Source organism: Pogoniulus pusillus, chromosome 31 (genome assembly GCF_015220805.1).
Source record: "Pogoniulus pusillus isolate bPogPus1 chromosome 31, bPogPus1.pri, whole genome shotgun sequence".
In the NCBI taxonomy this organism is placed as follows: domain Eukaryota; kingdom Metazoa; phylum Chordata; class Aves; order Piciformes; family Lybiidae; genus Pogoniulus; species Pogoniulus pusillus.
In genome coordinates, this window is record NC_087294.1 from 16,231,245 (window position 1) to 16,246,919 (window position 15,675).

Consider the following 15,675-nt stretch of genomic DNA (forward strand, 5'->3'; position numbering starts at 1 on the left):
GTGTCAGATACAAGGCACTGTCTCACACTCCTCAGCATCAGCAGTGTAGAAGTACCTCATAGTAAATTTACACAGCATGTTAGGGGTTGGACAGGACCTCTGATGGTCATCTGGTCCAACCCCACCACCAAAGCAGGATCACCTAAAGCAGATCACACTTCTGTGTCATTCCCTGAATGTCTGAGACTCTTCTCAAAAGGGATATGATTCCTGTTGTCCACATTTTCCCTCTCAGTCCCTATCTGACTACTTCCAGTCTCATGGCAAAAGCAGCACAGGCTGTGTACCTGCTGTGCTTTCCACCTCAAACACCAGCACTCTCAAAGTGGGTTTATTTTGCTAACAGGGAAACTGAGGCATATCAGCTAAAGCTACTTGCCAGAGATAACAAGGGATGTGGCAGCAAGATGCAGATTAGGACTAAAGCTCCTGACTCTTCCTCTTAATGCCTCAGTCTTCAGGTATGAATTGGAATATAAACTGGCAGACCTAAAAAGGAGCATTAAAAAAAAAGATAAATAAGATCAAAACAAAATTTTTGATATGTTAAGGAAATTCTGATTGAATTTTGCCTTGGACTGATTGACATCTTCATAGTTTAATTTGAAAGCTTGCTGGATCTACTCTAAATTGTGAAGTCACTATTCTCAAAATAACAGATGCTGCAAAGGCAGCACTCGAGAACCAAGTGCTCAATGACCAGCAATGAAAAGTATCTTGGAAACCATGCCTGTTCCTTCATAGTGTATTGGGTTTGCATGGCAAGGTTTTCGTAGTGGGGAAGAGGGAGGACAGGGATGAGTTCTCTGGGAAGCTTCTGGAAGCTTCCCCTATGTCAAATAGAGCAGTCCCAGCCAGCTCCAAGTCAGACTTGCCACCAGCCAATGCTGAGCCGACCACTGACAGTTGTAGCACCACTCTGATATCATTTAAGAAGTGGAGAAATGTGCTGCACAGCAGCAATCTGTGCAACAAAGAGAGAAGTGGGAATACCTGAAAGAAGCAAGTCTGCAGGCATCAAGGTTGGTGGAGAAGCAGGGTAGGAGGTGCTCCAAATGCTAAAACAGATTCCCCTGCAGCCTGTGGTGAAGACTATGGTGAGGGAGGCTGTCCCCCTGTAGCACATGGAGCAGATATCCACCTGCAGCCCATGGAGGACCTCACAACAGAGCAGACGGTTGCACGCAGTGAAGGCTGTGACCCTGTGGGAAGTCCACGTTGGAGCAGGCTCCTGGCAGGACCTGTGGACCTACAGAAATGAGCCCACATTTGAGCAGGTTTGCTGGCAGGACTTGTGAGCCCATAGAGGACCTGCCCTAGAGAAATCTGTTCCTGAAGGACTGCAGCCCATGGGAAGGACTCACATGAAGAAGCTTATGAGCAGTTTCCCACAGGAGACACCCAACAGTGGAAGAGAGAAAGAGCATGAGAAGTCCTCCTCCAGAGAAGGAAGGCACGGCAGGCAATGTGTGGTGAACTGAATTCAACCCCTGTCTCCTGTACCAGGGGATGGGGAAAGCTACGGAAAATGGAAATACAGCCCAGGTGAAAAGCAGCATGGAGGTGTGAAGGTGTTTCTTTAGATTGGTTCTCATTGCTCATTATCCCTCTCTGAAGTGACTGGCAATAAATGAAATGGTCTTCCCTATGCTGAGGCTGTTTAGTCCATGCTGGTAATTACTGAGCAACCTCCCTCTTGCCTGTCCTTACCTCAGCCTTTGAGGCTTTTGTTTTATTTTCTCTCCCCTGTTCAGCTGAGGAGGGGAGTGCCAGAGTGGCTTCGGTGGGCACCTGCAATCCAGTGTGAAAACTCCTTGCAAGGTGTAGAGATCTAATAAGGAGACCTTTTACAGTAACTGCCTGGGACAACATGCTGGGCAGCCTAGTCGCTGCAGGACAGCTCTGAACCCTATCGCTTGTAATTATCCAGATCCTCAACGTGCTCCTGTTGCAAAGCTGTTCAGACAATTGACTGCACTGGGGCAGTAGTCTTGTGACTCTTTTAGGCCTGCAGCAAATTACTTCCAAGAAAAGTGAGTGGTTTACTCCCTGTACTAAAGCCTGCAGCACTTTCTTAACCTGAAGTGCTGATAATTATCACTCTCTTATCACGAACTTTAAGAGGCAGAAGAAACAGCAGCCATAATAAATTAGTCTTACTTGAATAGTATTGATGGCACAGAGGGCACACTGATCACAGGGCTATCCAAGGAGATGGAGACTCAATAAACCCCACCCAAGAAACAGTAAAGGTGTGAAGACTGACATCTAAAATAAGGCACGTGAGGTGTGCTTGCCGACCTAGAATTAATACAGACAGCAAAAGCTAGTTATGCTTATCAATTCCACCTTCTGCCTTCAGTTTAATCCTCCACACTCTGTTGCTAAAATGTTACTTTCAACTGTTTCACTGCAAGCATTCGCTGAAGTGGAAAATTCCATTTGTCTTAAGTTCAGCAGCACACATTCTTGCCTCACAAGTGTGTCTTGAAATAGCTTTAAAATGCATTAGAGCAGCCTTCTTAAGCTCTAGACTGAGCATCCAGTTCTATATTAAAACATAGATCCCTCATCTTTCCCTCAAACAGATTTAGAACATATGCAAAGAAACATAAATAGAGACTCACAGAATGGCAGGGGCTGGAAGGGACCTCCAAAGCTCATCTGGTGCAGTCCCCTGCCAGAGCAGCATCACCTAGAGCAGATCACACAGGAACACATCTAGGCAGATTTTTAATATCTCCAGAGAGGGAGACTCCACAACCCCCCTGGGCAGTCTCTTCCAGTGCTCTGTCACCCTCACAGGGAAAAAATTCCTCCTCAGGTTCACATGGAAACTCCAGTGCCTCAGCTTCCACCCGCTGCCCCTTGTGCTGGCACTGGGCATCACCCAGCAGAGCCTGGCTCCAGACTGCTGCACTCACCTGCACATCTTTACAGACATGAATGAGATCACCCCTTAGTCTCCTCCTCTTCAAGCCCCAGCTCCCTCAGGCTCTCCTCATAAGGAAGATGTTCAACTTCCTTAACCATCTTTGTGGCTCTGTGCTGGACTCTCTCAAGCAGCTCCCTGTCCTTCTTGAGCTGGGGGGCCCAGAATTGGATACCACACTCCAGATGTGGCCTCAGCAGGGCAGAGCAGAGAGGCAGGAGAACCTCCCTCGACCTACTAACCCCAGCCCTCCTATTGCACCCCAGAATGGCACTGGCCTTCCTGGCCACCAGAGCACACTGCTGGCTCATGGCCAGCCTTCCATCCATCAGGACTCCCAAGTCCTTCTCCCCTTTGCTGCTCTCCAGCTGCTCAGCCCCAACCTATTCTGCTCCCTGGGGTTGTTCTTTCCCAGGTGCACAACTCTGCACTTGCTGCTGTAGAACTTCATTCCACTTCTCCCTGCCCAACTCCAAGCCTGTTTCAGTCCCTCTGAATGGCAGCACAACTCTCCGGTGTGGCAGCCACTCCACCCAGCTTGGTGTTCTCAGAAAACTTACTGGCAGTGCACTCTGTGCCCTCAGCCAGGTCCTTAGTGGTTACACTGAATAATACTGGTCCTAGTACTGACTCCCGAGGGACTCCACTACTTACAGGCCTCCAGCGAGACTCTGTCCCATTGACCACAACTCTGACTTCTTTCCTTTAACCAGTTCCCAATCCACCTCACTTCTCCATCACCCAGACCACATCACCTCACTTAACTATGAGGATGCTGTGGGAGACACTGTCAAATGCTTTTCTAAGCACATTACTAAGTCACATGACCTGGCAATGTGCCCTTGTGGCCAAGAAGACTGATGGCATCCTGGGGTGGATTAAAACAGCCAAGGATTGTAGGTCCAGTGGGGCTCTCCTCCCTCCCTGCTCTGCCCCAGTGAAGCCACGTCTGGAATACTGTGTTCAGTTCTGGGCCACTCAGTTCAAGAAGGGCCTCAGGGAACTGCTTGAAAGAGTCCACTGAAGAGCCACAAAGATCCAGAAGTCAAGAGAACATCTCCCTTATGAGGACAGGCTGAGGGAGCTGGGGGTCTTTAGCTTGGAGCAGAGGAGCCTGAGGGGTGACTTCATTCACATTGATAAAGATGTGCAGGGCAGTGTCAGGAGGACGCAGCCAGGCTCTGCTCAGGGATGTCCAAGGACAGGACAAGCAACATTGTGCACAGGCTGGAGCAGAGGAGCTTCCACGTAAATACAAGATAAAACTTTTTCATTGTGAGGGTGACAGAGCCCTGGAGCAGGCTGTCCAAAGAAGCTGTGGGGGCTCCTTCACCAGAGACATTCAAAACCTGCCTGGATGACCAACTCCAGGTGATTCTGCTCTGGCAGGGGGGTTGGACTGGATGATCTTTCAAGGTCTCTTACAACCCCTAACATTCTGTGCTATAAGATAGTTTTCAAACCAGACACACCAGCAGAACAACAAAACAAAAGAAATTCTACTTAGCTCTGACAAAAATGATTCATGTCAATATCCTACAGAGTGCAAAAGGACATACTACACTGTAACAAGTTCTCTGCTTTTTCCCTCCCCTAAATCTTAAGAGAAGAATTGGCTACTTAAGATGAAAACGAACAAAATGTACTATTGTGTAATGAGGCAGGAATATATTCTCCAGATGTTACTGTTCAAAGACATTTATATAAGTCAGAACAAAATCCAGATCTTGCAAAACTGCTCTGGAGGAACCAGGCAAGCAAGCAGCAGAATCCTCTGCCTAACTCCATCCACAAAGACACGAGGACAAGACACCTGTCTACACATTCTCACAAACCTTGGGTCTTGGCCACAGCAGGCTACAGAAGGGTTTTGTGGGAGTTACCAGAAATAAAACCTGCTCTGGCATTCTTTTAAGTAGCTTTCCTTGTCAATCACTATTTCTGCTATTCTTGTTTCTCAGTCTTTTCTGTTTTCATCTGATCCTCTGTTTTTCCCTCCCATTTCTTACCCTCCTGGAGCAGGTCCAGAGAAGGGCAAAGAAGCTGGTGAAGGGTCTGGAGCACAGGTCTGGTGAGGAGCAACTGAGGGAACTGGGGTTGTTCAGCCTGGAGAAAAAGGAGGCTGAGGGGAGACCTTCTGGCTCTCTGCAACTCCCTGAAGGGAGGTTGGAGTCAGGTGGGGGTTGGTCTCTTCTCCTAAGGAACAACTGGCAGGACAAGAGGAAATGGCCTCAAGTTGTGTCAGGGGAGGTTTAGGTTGAACATGAGGAACTATTTCTTTCCCAGAAGGGCTATCAAGCCCTGACCCAGGCTGCACAGGGCAGTGGAGCCCCCATCCCTGGAGGGGTTCCATCCATGTAGATGTGGTTTAGCGGTGATTTTGCAGTGCTGGGTTAATGGTTGGACTGAATGATCTGAAACGTCTCCTCCAACCACAGCAGTTCTGTGGCTCTGCCATCTAATCCCTACGTTTGATCTCCTCTGTACTTCCGTTAGGTGGGTGATACTGCTCTTTACATGCTGTAACTATTTCTCACCTCAGGCAGAGCACCAGGACCATGTTCCAAGACCATCATTTCAAACCTGTCTGCAAACTCAAAGACAAGTGTCCAGCTGTGTCATTCCAATGTTATTTCAGGCTTTTGAAGAAAATGCTAATGTTCTTCCACTTAAAGCAAAAAAAATGTTTAAAGAAAAGGAAAAAGGCTGCACACATTACCTAGGCTATGAAAAGATATGGTGAGAAGAAGTGTGCTTTCAGTCCCGCAGCTTTCACCTCTGCTGGAGAGAAGCAAACACCTCTAGAGGGCAGGACTGTTGGCACGGCAGACATGCACCACCTCAGTAAAGATGCCCTACAGACAAGAGTAAGCAAGCTCTGCAAAATGGTGACAATTAACCTGCCAGAGTGATGGGGAAGGAGACAAGGAATAAAACAAAAATGTGCCTTCCATTGTGCAAGACCAAGAGGAAGGTGACAAAGGGGGAAACTGCACAAGCCTTGCCCCCTACCCTTACCCAAAAGGACCTCTCCATCTACATTGCTGGACATGCACTGATTTTCAGCACAGAGGATTATACAGCAACAGATTTCTAAGCATTCAATACATGCAAAACATACTAAGGGCAATATGCCAGAAAACTGTAATTGCCTATGTCAGAGGTCAGCTAAGATGTATAGAAATAAACATACTACCCTTAGTTATCATGGAAAATAATCTTCCACATGCTGGCTTGCTTACATAGGATTCCTCAAACAGAATTCTTTGGAGCATGTCAAAAATGCATCCAATTAACAGTGAGGGTTTATTACCTTACAAAGACAATAAGCCTAGGACAGGCCTTGAGCTGTGTTTATATTACAACATTACTCTGCATTCAGGCTTCAAATGGCTTTCCTGGCCAAAAAAAAAAGTTTAGGTTTGATGACCTATTTGTTTTGAGAGCAAATTTATCCTCTATCTCTCCAGAGCTGGATAACAACCAGCATCTGTATAGCACAACACTGAGTATTAATATAGTAAATTCTCCCTAGACTATTATTAGGTGACACTTAGACCCTGACCTTCATGAAAGTGCTTTAAGAGGACCTACGAATTTGCAAGGAAATGATCACAGTAACTACTTACAGGCGCAGAGTGCCACCTAGTGGGTTGAAACATCTACAAAGAAACGACCCAACAAACCAACCCCAAAAAGAAAAAAACTACAACCACATCAAACCCAGAAACTTCTGTCTTCGGTGGGGTGGGGGGGAACTCTCATTCCTTCATATTTGCATCCACACACGTGGATGTTAAATGCTGACGGGGAATGGACGAAGAGGAATCGCCTCCTTGCACAGGTAAGGTCCGCGAGGTTGCTTGCTCATCGATTCTGTCTGGACCTCTTTATTTCACATGGACTCTAGGCCCTGCCTAAAACAGGCACTGCACCCAGAAACTGTAAACTGAGAGAACACTGACAGACAGCAACACTCCTCTCAATAGATTCCCTCCACCTGGGGGGGCTCAGTCTTTCCTGGTTCTCCTCAGCATGGTAATAATTGCATTTATAGAACATCCCATACTTCATCCCACCACTCCCTCTTCAGCCACTGCCTGTTTTCTGCACGATTTCACTACCAGTGACAAAGGAAGCCAAGCCACACGTGGCATCTCTTCTGTTACAAAAGTGTATGGTCATGATGTGAACGACTCCTAAACTCACTTTATCTTCAGGCTTGTCTTTCTGTCTAAACTTGTATTTCAGATATTCCCTTCATTTACCTAAGGGCACATCAGTAGCAGCACATGAGATCTCTTATTTTTCCTGTCATGCCTTCTCCACTCCTCCTCCCTCAGTCACTATCAATATCACTTCTCATCTAGGCCTAAATCTCAGAATCTGCAAGACAAACAGAACTTAGACCAATTTATTTGTAATGAATGTGTAAGATAAACCTTTTTTGTTGTTGTTGTTTTGGCAGGAAAACAGCAAAGAGATTTTCTACATTTCTCCTTCTCCTGTAGCCCACACTTCACCTCTAGCAAACACAACCTTTGCAACACTCTGGATGAATGCAAAGAGATAGCTTCCTACCTTTCACATTTGATCTCACCAGCACTTTCTGCACCCACCCATTTTACCTTACAATCACATGAAACAAGAGGACTACTTGCCATGAGGGTGGTGGAACACTGGAACAGGTTGCCTATGCAGGTAGTTGAGGCCCCATCCCTGGAGATATTCAAGGTCAGGCTGGACAAGACTCTGAGCAATCTGATCTAGTGGAGGATGTCTCCACTCACTGCAGGAGGATTGGACTGGATGACCTCTGAAGGTCCCTTGCAACCCAAACTGTTTTATGATTCTGCTTAGTTTTTCCTTCTCAAATGTATGCTCCCATTCATCACAGCGAGGTCAGTACCCTCTCTGAGTAAACAGCAGCACCAGCTTTCACTAGCCCTTGCCCAATGTCCATATAAACACTTCCACAGTTTCCCATGTTGCTTCTAATGCTTTAAGGAATTCCTTCCAAATATTCCCAAAGTCATGTTGTATCTTCCTCAAGAATGACATCAAAAATATGTGCTGCTATACCCATAAAATAAATGTGATTCTAGGTAGGCTGCTGCTGTGCTGTGACTCTTGCTTATCACACTCAGTATCAACACAGTGTAAACAGTTCTTTGCACTCTCAGCAGCACACCCTGCACTCTAGGGTAGAGACCATCAGAGTCTTTGATCAGAACAGGCACTTCTGAATGCAGCACCAATAAAATCCTACTACAAGAATTAAATAACAGCTTTCTTTCAGTCCAGTAGTACATTCTTACACCAAAGAAAAACAAAAGACCCTCAAAGCAACAACCTGACAAAATTATGTTTGTTCCTTTTGTCTTTTAAACTGGCAATGTTCACTTAAAAAACAAGAACGTTGCTTATGAAGTCACCAGCTTCTGTCATTTATTTCACAGCTGAAGTTTTCTGTTGCCTATTTTTTCAACAGCAACTGACTGCTGTCTCAGAGACTTCATTTTTGCTAGTTAGCACTGGGGTTACAGAACTATAACCCAATCACAACATGCAGAACTAAAGATCATTGCTAGTAGAAGTCCTAGCCCCACTATTTGAACGCTAATGTATAAAAAGTGAGAAATGTCTACATAACTGAGGCAGAGAGACAAGGCCACAAAACATGGCTTCTTTTCTGAGACATCCTAAGAGTAGTCTTCCTCTTCTCCCTCGTCTGGTTCAGCTCCAAAGAACTGGATCACCAAGAGATATCTTGATGATCTCCGAGATAGCAGTAACTTATCTCCTGCAGATGAGGAAAATGAACTAATCACTGGCTGCAAGCAGACACAGTACCTTTGTGCCTTGAAGAAAGTAAGCTGCTGAAATTCAGCATCGTACAACTTCTTTTGCTCACTAGCCCAGTGGGGGAGACAGTGACTGCCAAAGCAAAAGCTCGCAGGTTACTGTAAGCACACCTGGTTTCCAAAAGCTATAAACTGCTCTGTACTATCTAGCATGCCATGCATGGAGCATTGATTTCATTTTCAGCATTCCACTAACTGTGCCTCTCACAGCAAAACAGGTGCTTAACGAAACCACACCAAATGGATAATCAAAGAAGAAACCTAACTGGAAAACTAGCAAAGGACTTTGCCAACAGGTACCACTAACCAGGTGGTGAAATAGTATCCATCAAGAACTGTGAATGAGACTCACATGCTTGTGCAACAACATACAATCTGAAAGTCTTTTCTTTTCCCCTGCCTTTCTTAGAAGCCACTGATACTCAGCTACAGGAGACTGTCCCTCAGAAACAGCAGAATTAAGTTTCTTCCAAAATAAACACAATGTACTGCTTAATTTAGATCACAGATCACACAAGACCTTTTCTTAAGCTCCTGTAGATTCCAAAGAAATTATCTATTTAACACTTACTTAAAAAAATTAAGTCTTCAACAAAAATTAGGAAGTTCCTACAAGCAACTAGTTTTGCAACTAGTTTTCTTCTTCTACTGAACTTACCTCAAGTGTGTGATGAGATGAGGTACAATGTTATTTTTTCACACTTTTGCAAACCAGATTTTCCTGCATAGTGTAGTGACAAAGGCCACTTCTCAGATTCTTTGAGACAAAGGCTGCCCTGTTTCTCTGAAGGCTTTCACACTGCATCTTCCAAAAAAGTAAACCAATTACAGTCTAGATGAAGTTCAAGCACAGCTATAACACATCACTTCTATATCGGTTTTTCAGGGCATGCTAGAAAATGCTGTGTTTAACAAAGACTTTAATGGAATTGGTTTGCAGCTCCTGACAGACAGGACAAAAAAGGATTACCACTTATTGTCACTAAGAGATTTTGATTTGGTTAGAGTAATTAAACAGGGCCACAGTTAGGAATACTTGGTCTGTTTGCAGTTATAGTGATGAAGGTAGTTGAAGAAATTGAAGATTCTTGCAATCATGTCAGCAAGTTTTGACAGCTTTGAAAGCTTGCATAAATGGTAGCAAGATCATAGCTTTGCCTGTTTCCAAAGACAGGGAGGAAGAGAAGTCCATTTACAAGGCTCTTCTCTTCTCCCACAAGCCACAGAGGGCTACAGAAGAACAGAGATGTGAATGTGACACCAATGTCAGATTTCAGAGCTAGCTTACCATATTTGTCTCGCAAGCCAACTGTACACCTGAAGACTCCACCAAAGGCCACATCTTCACCAAATATTACTGAAAAGTAACGACACAGGAGGCTAATGTCATTGTAATGCATCTTATTTTTAATGAACATGATTCAAAAGCTGAGACACTAACACAAGTAGCACCTACCATTTAAGGCTGCTCCAGCATTTACCTAGACCTAAGCACTTCTCATGCACAGACTAGTTATAATAAAGAAGGGAACAAAGTCAGTTAGGAATCAGTACAACAGCAGACGTATGTCTCAGAAGAGAATTCATGAAACTGAATCAGCTGTACTTTCATCTTCTTTTTGCTGAAATACTCTATAATATCACAATATCTAAGTGAATAGAAGTAATTCCAAGAAACAATTATATTCAATCACTAAAGAGTTACAGAATGCCTAAGGTTGGAATAGATGAGAGAGCATCTATTCCAATCTCCCCACCATGGACAGTGACATCTCCGAACTAGATTCAGCTCCTCAAGGCCTCATCTGACCTGGGCTTGACCACCCCCAGGGAGGAGGCACCCACAACCTCCCTAGGCAGTCTATTCGAGCGTCTCACCACCCTCATACTGAAGAGCTTCTTCCTAATATCCAGTCTAAACCTACATTGCCTCAGCTTAAAACCACTCCCCCTTACAATCATGGAATCATAGAATCAAGCAGGTTGGAAGAGACCTCCAAGCTCACCCAGCCCTATCCAATCAACCAGACCATGGCACTAAGTGCCCCAGCCAGGCTTTGCTCGAACACCTCCAGGGACAGCGACTCCACCTCCTCCCTGGGCAGCCCATTCCAATGCCAATCACTCTCTCTGCCAACAACTTCCTCCTAACAGCCAGCCTAGACCTCCCCTGGCACAGCTTGAGGCTGTGTCCCCTTCTTCTGCTGCTGGGTGCCTGGCAGCAGAGCCCAACCCCACCTGGCTACAGCCTCCCTGCAGGGAGCTGCAGACAGAAATGAGCTCAGCCCTGAGCCTCCTCTGCTGCAGGCTTCACACCCCCAGCTCCCTCAGTCTCTCCTCACAGGGCTGTGCTCCAGGCCCCTCCCCAGCCTTGCTGCCCTGCTCTGGACACCTTCCAGCACCTCAACATCTCTCTGCAATGGAGGAGCCCAGAACTGGACACAGCACTCAAGGTGTGGCCTGAGCAGTGCTGAGCACAGGGGCAGAAGAACCTCCCTTGTCCTTCTGCCCACACTGTTCCTGAGCCAGCCCAGGATGCCATTGGCTCTCCTGCCCACCTGGGCACACTGCTGGCTCATCTTCAACTACTCTCTACCAGCACCCCCAGGTCTCTCTCTGCCTGGCTGCTCTCAGCCACTCTGGCCCCAGCCTGTAGTGCTGCCTGGGGTTGTTGTGGCCAAAGTGTAGAACCCTGAACTTGGCCTTGTTCAGTCTCATCCCATTGGCCTCTGCCCACACATCCAGCCTGGCCAGATCCCTCTGCAGGGCTCTGCTACCCTCCAACAGCTCCACAGCTGCTTCTAGCTTGGTGTCATCTGCAAACTCACTGATGCTGGACTCAATCCCTTGCTCCAGATCATCAATAAAGATGTTGAACAGGACTGGGCCTGTTCCCCCTGAAAGGGGGACTGCATAGAGCAGTATCACCGCATGAACTGCTGTCAGTTATCATAACCCCCACACTTGCCAACACTTTCCATATTCTAACATACACAAATTATGAGTTAGCCTCCTTCCTTTTCAAATATGATTTTTACTTAAATTTCTGATTGGAAGCCCTAGAAGAGATTAACACATCTCTGACAATCCTAGCAATAACACCCCTTGAAGAAAAATAACTTGTATAATGATCTAAAACTGACAAGGCCATGGAGCATACGGCTGGAGCGTGTCCCCAGATCATCTCTAATTAATGCTTAGTATTTATTTGTTTGGGGGGTTATGTACTTAAAATCTCCGTAAGGTCTTTCTATTATCATATGGCTACTCACTTCTGAGCCAGCTGGCATGGGAAAAAAAAACCAAAAATCCATTTAATGCTGGTATCAGCAGACTTGTATGGAGGTACTCATTCTCTTCAGCCAGTGACAATATTTCCCTGGACAGATTCTAATTGTCATCGACAGAGATATGAAGAATTCCGCCTCTCAAAAAAGAGCTGCTCAATTCCCACACAACTAGAACCATATGCAGTGTGCGCTTTCCACTGCAGCAAGTACTAACTAATTCAGTAGGGTGACGCTGACAACACGTGTCTGGACTCTAGAATTCCAGTACTAAAATGATCTTGGCATGAGTTCAGTCCACATTTAATTTGATAAAGGTGACTGCAACAGCACAGACTGAGAGGGGTTTTTCACAGGCATGGTACTGGACAGACACATGGATCTCATCCTAACAGATCAGATGATTAATCAGACAAGACTGAGCAGTGGTTCAAGCAGGGCCAAAATGAGTTCCTAACACACTGAAAAGAAAAACCCAAACTACATAAGATAATACAGCCTGTGCAGATGTTTGATGTACAAACATCTCTTTCAGACATCTGGCCACTGTCAGGCCTTTGTTATGGCAACAGGCACAACAGACTTCCTGTCATGGGTAAGCATTACAAGCGGAGCAAATAGTTTTGTTGGCAAAGACTTTGGGACAACCCTTCTAAAACAAGCTATAATGAACTGGCATCTTCAAAGTGATAAGTTATCCAGACTGCAAAAGCCTAAGAAACCTGATACAGCCTATGCATTATGATGGACAGGAATCAGTAAAGTGGAGAGGGATTTTGAAGGACGGGGAAGGAGAGAAGGGGGAATGGCCAGAGCAAGCCTGGCCATTGTCAGTCTCTAAAAAATTACCACTTAATGAGCATGGAGAATTGAAGGAATTAAAAAATAAGATTTGCATTTTTAAAACTCCTTTATTTAGTGAGTGGATTCAAGCTGCCCTTAAGCACAGTTCACATCAGTAATACCAGAAGCACATTAAGCAAAGTGTTTTTCTGTCCCAACTTTCAAGCAAAACACACTCAACTAATACAGAAGACAACTGTATCTTAGATCACACACCCCAATAAACTATCACTACAACATATTTTTAAGCTTTGTTTGGGAACAAGGTGTAGAAATAACCTGAGACAACTTTAAAGGCTAGAAGAAAGGTATTTAATAGTGAACACAAATAGGCAAGACAAAAAGCAATTTATACAAAGCCAAACAGACTAACAAGTACAGCATACCTGCAGTTGGATCTTTGGCTAAAGCATTGTCCAAGGCACTAGTTATAGATTGGAAGAGATTCATCTTCTGAGTTTGCCCTGTGCAAGAGAGGGTATTTAGCCACTTAATTCAGTTCATGCAAAGCACATTAGAAAACATAGGTGCAAAACATGACAACAAACTTAGCCATCAGTTCTAAACAAGATCCCTGTTAAGAACACCTAAGATCCACTTTCTGCATAAACTTAAATTACAGGACAGAGGAGATTGAGCATGGCACATTTAGCAATCCCAAGGACTACAGTTCTACCCTGTATTCAACCTGTTTTTGAACACTCTGCTCTTAGCTGAAGCAAATGCAACCTTGTAACGCTTAGTCTAGCACTAGGAATAATGGCTAATGCAATGGTTTTTCAAAAGAACCCAAGTAAAGCATTATTGTTTGGAGGATTGGGATCCCTTCTGCCAAGATTCACCAGACCTCACTTCAGGTCATTGAGGTGATGGAGCATGTCCAGAGAAGGGTCACAAAACTGGTGAAGGGTCTAGAGCACAGATCTTATGAGGAGTGGCTGAAGAAACCTGGGGCTGTTTAGCCTGGAGAAAAGAAGACTCAGGAGAAACATCATTACTCTCTTCAACTACCTGAAAGGAGGCTGTAGTGAGGTGGGTGCCAGTCTCAAGTAAAAAGTGATAGGACAAGAAGAAATAGCCTTGAGCAGCAACAGGGAAGGTTTAGACTGGACATTAGGAAAAACTTAGTTACTGAAAAGGTTATTAAGCATTGGAACAGGTTGCCCGGGGAAGTGGTTGAGTCACCACTCCAGAGGTATTTAAAAGGCTGGTGCTTAGGGGCATGGTTTAGTGCTGGACTTGGTTGTGCAGAGCTGAGCTGGACTCAGGTGATCTTTCGGGCCTTTTCCAAGCTAAATGTCTGTACGTTTCTAAGCTTACTTCATTATTCTTGTATCATTTTTCTTAAAGGTCCAACCTTTCCTGTTTATGGACACCTAGTATTTTTTCAAGACCACCAGCTTGCTCTCTGGACTACAATCAAAGTGTCAGGAGCATCAAATCCACATGTTAAAGAAAGAAGGCTTGATGCTGAACAACTGCACTTAAAATGGGTAAAGCTAATACACCAAACCTCAAACCTCTCACTAGGCAGCACTTTATTAATCACAGGTTTATTAGCACATGCCAATAAAAAAAAAAGGGATGGATGGATGCAAGCTATTGAGCGACTGCTAAAAGCTTTATCACTGGAACAGAATAGAGGCAGGAGAGCGGTTTGCAGCTCCGACTAAGAGGATGGATAGGCCTACGGCTTCTATTGCACCGGCTGCCCAAACGGCACTTCGTCAACAAGCGGCCGGCGGAGGTGCCGAAAATGCCTGAAGCAACCCGGGAGGGGCCTTCCCAGCCTCAGCCCAAGATTGTAACGGGAAACCCGCAGGCGAATACGCCGCAGACACAGTGCGGGAGATGGACGCCCACCGCCGCCGCCCGAGCTCTCGGCCCCAGGGCTGAAGCTGGCGGCGGGCGCGACACGGCGACCCGAGGGGGCGGAGGATGAAGGCGCCAACCCTTCCCCCTCCCTCAGTCCCACCCCAGCCAGGGCGGGGGGCCTCTGCTAATAAGGCAGCGGCGAGGCGGGGCGGATCCGACTCGGCAGCAAAGCGAAGGCGAGCCCGGCGCACGGGCTGTCCCCCGGCCCGGCCTGCCTCTCACCATACTCAGTGGGTGCCGGGTCCGGCAAGAAGGCAAAATGTGCGGCGGTCCGGCGTGCAGCGGCCTTCAGCGGGGGCAGGCGGCTCCAGAGCCCTCGGCAGCGCCGAGTCGCCACCCCGGGGGCCAGCACCCCGGGGGCCAGCGCCCCGCGCAGCGACAGCCCCGCCACGGCCGCCGCCATCGCCGCCGTCAGGGGCCGCCGCGCGCTCTGAGGAGGCGGGTCCCGGGCGGCCTCCTGACTGGCCGGCGGCGCGCGGCGGCGGGCCAATGGCGAAGGGCCCTGAGGTGGGCGGGGAGGGGCCTGCTGCGCCTGCGCGGCGGGGGTCAGGCTTGGGTGGGCGGTGGAGGAGGGTCCGCGGCGCGCCGGGGGGCAGGCGATGCGTCAGGCTGCGTCAGGCGGGGCCAGGCTGCGTCAGGCGGGGCCGGGCTGCGTCAGGCGGGGCCAGCGGGCACGGCGCTGCTCCTGGTCCAGCCTCTGGCCAGCTGCAGCCTCCTGTCCCTTTCTGCTGTGCGGCTTTGCAGCCAAACTGCCCCAGGCCTGTAGCGTTCCATGCGGCTGTTGTGAGCCAAGTGCAGGACCTGGCATTTGGCCTTGTCGAAGCTCAAGGTCTCGTTTTCCAAACGCTGCTGCTCACAGCTCCATTCCATCTCT

At 47.0% G+C, this 15,675-nt stretch overlaps 1 protein-coding gene across 1 annotated transcript in view; it reads right to left on the minus strand.

Annotated features, from left to right (window-relative positions):
• Positions 1–15,217, minus strand: part of BCKDHB (branched chain keto acid dehydrogenase E1 subunit beta) — an 89,368-nt gene extending 74,151 nt beyond the window's left edge. Inside the window, exons 1-3 of the mRNA XM_064169321.1 lie at positions 15,024–15,217; positions 13,313–13,390; positions 10,085–10,153 (exon numbers count right to left, since the gene is read on the minus strand). Of these exons, the coding sequence (XP_064025391.1) occupies positions 10,085–10,153; positions 13,313–13,390; positions 15,024–15,204 (328 nt within the window). The 5' untranslated portion in view covers positions 15,205–15,217. The remainder of the gene's footprint in view (positions 1–10,084; positions 10,154–13,312; positions 13,391–15,023) is intronic.
• Between the last annotated feature and the right edge of the window lie 458 nt (positions 15,218–15,675).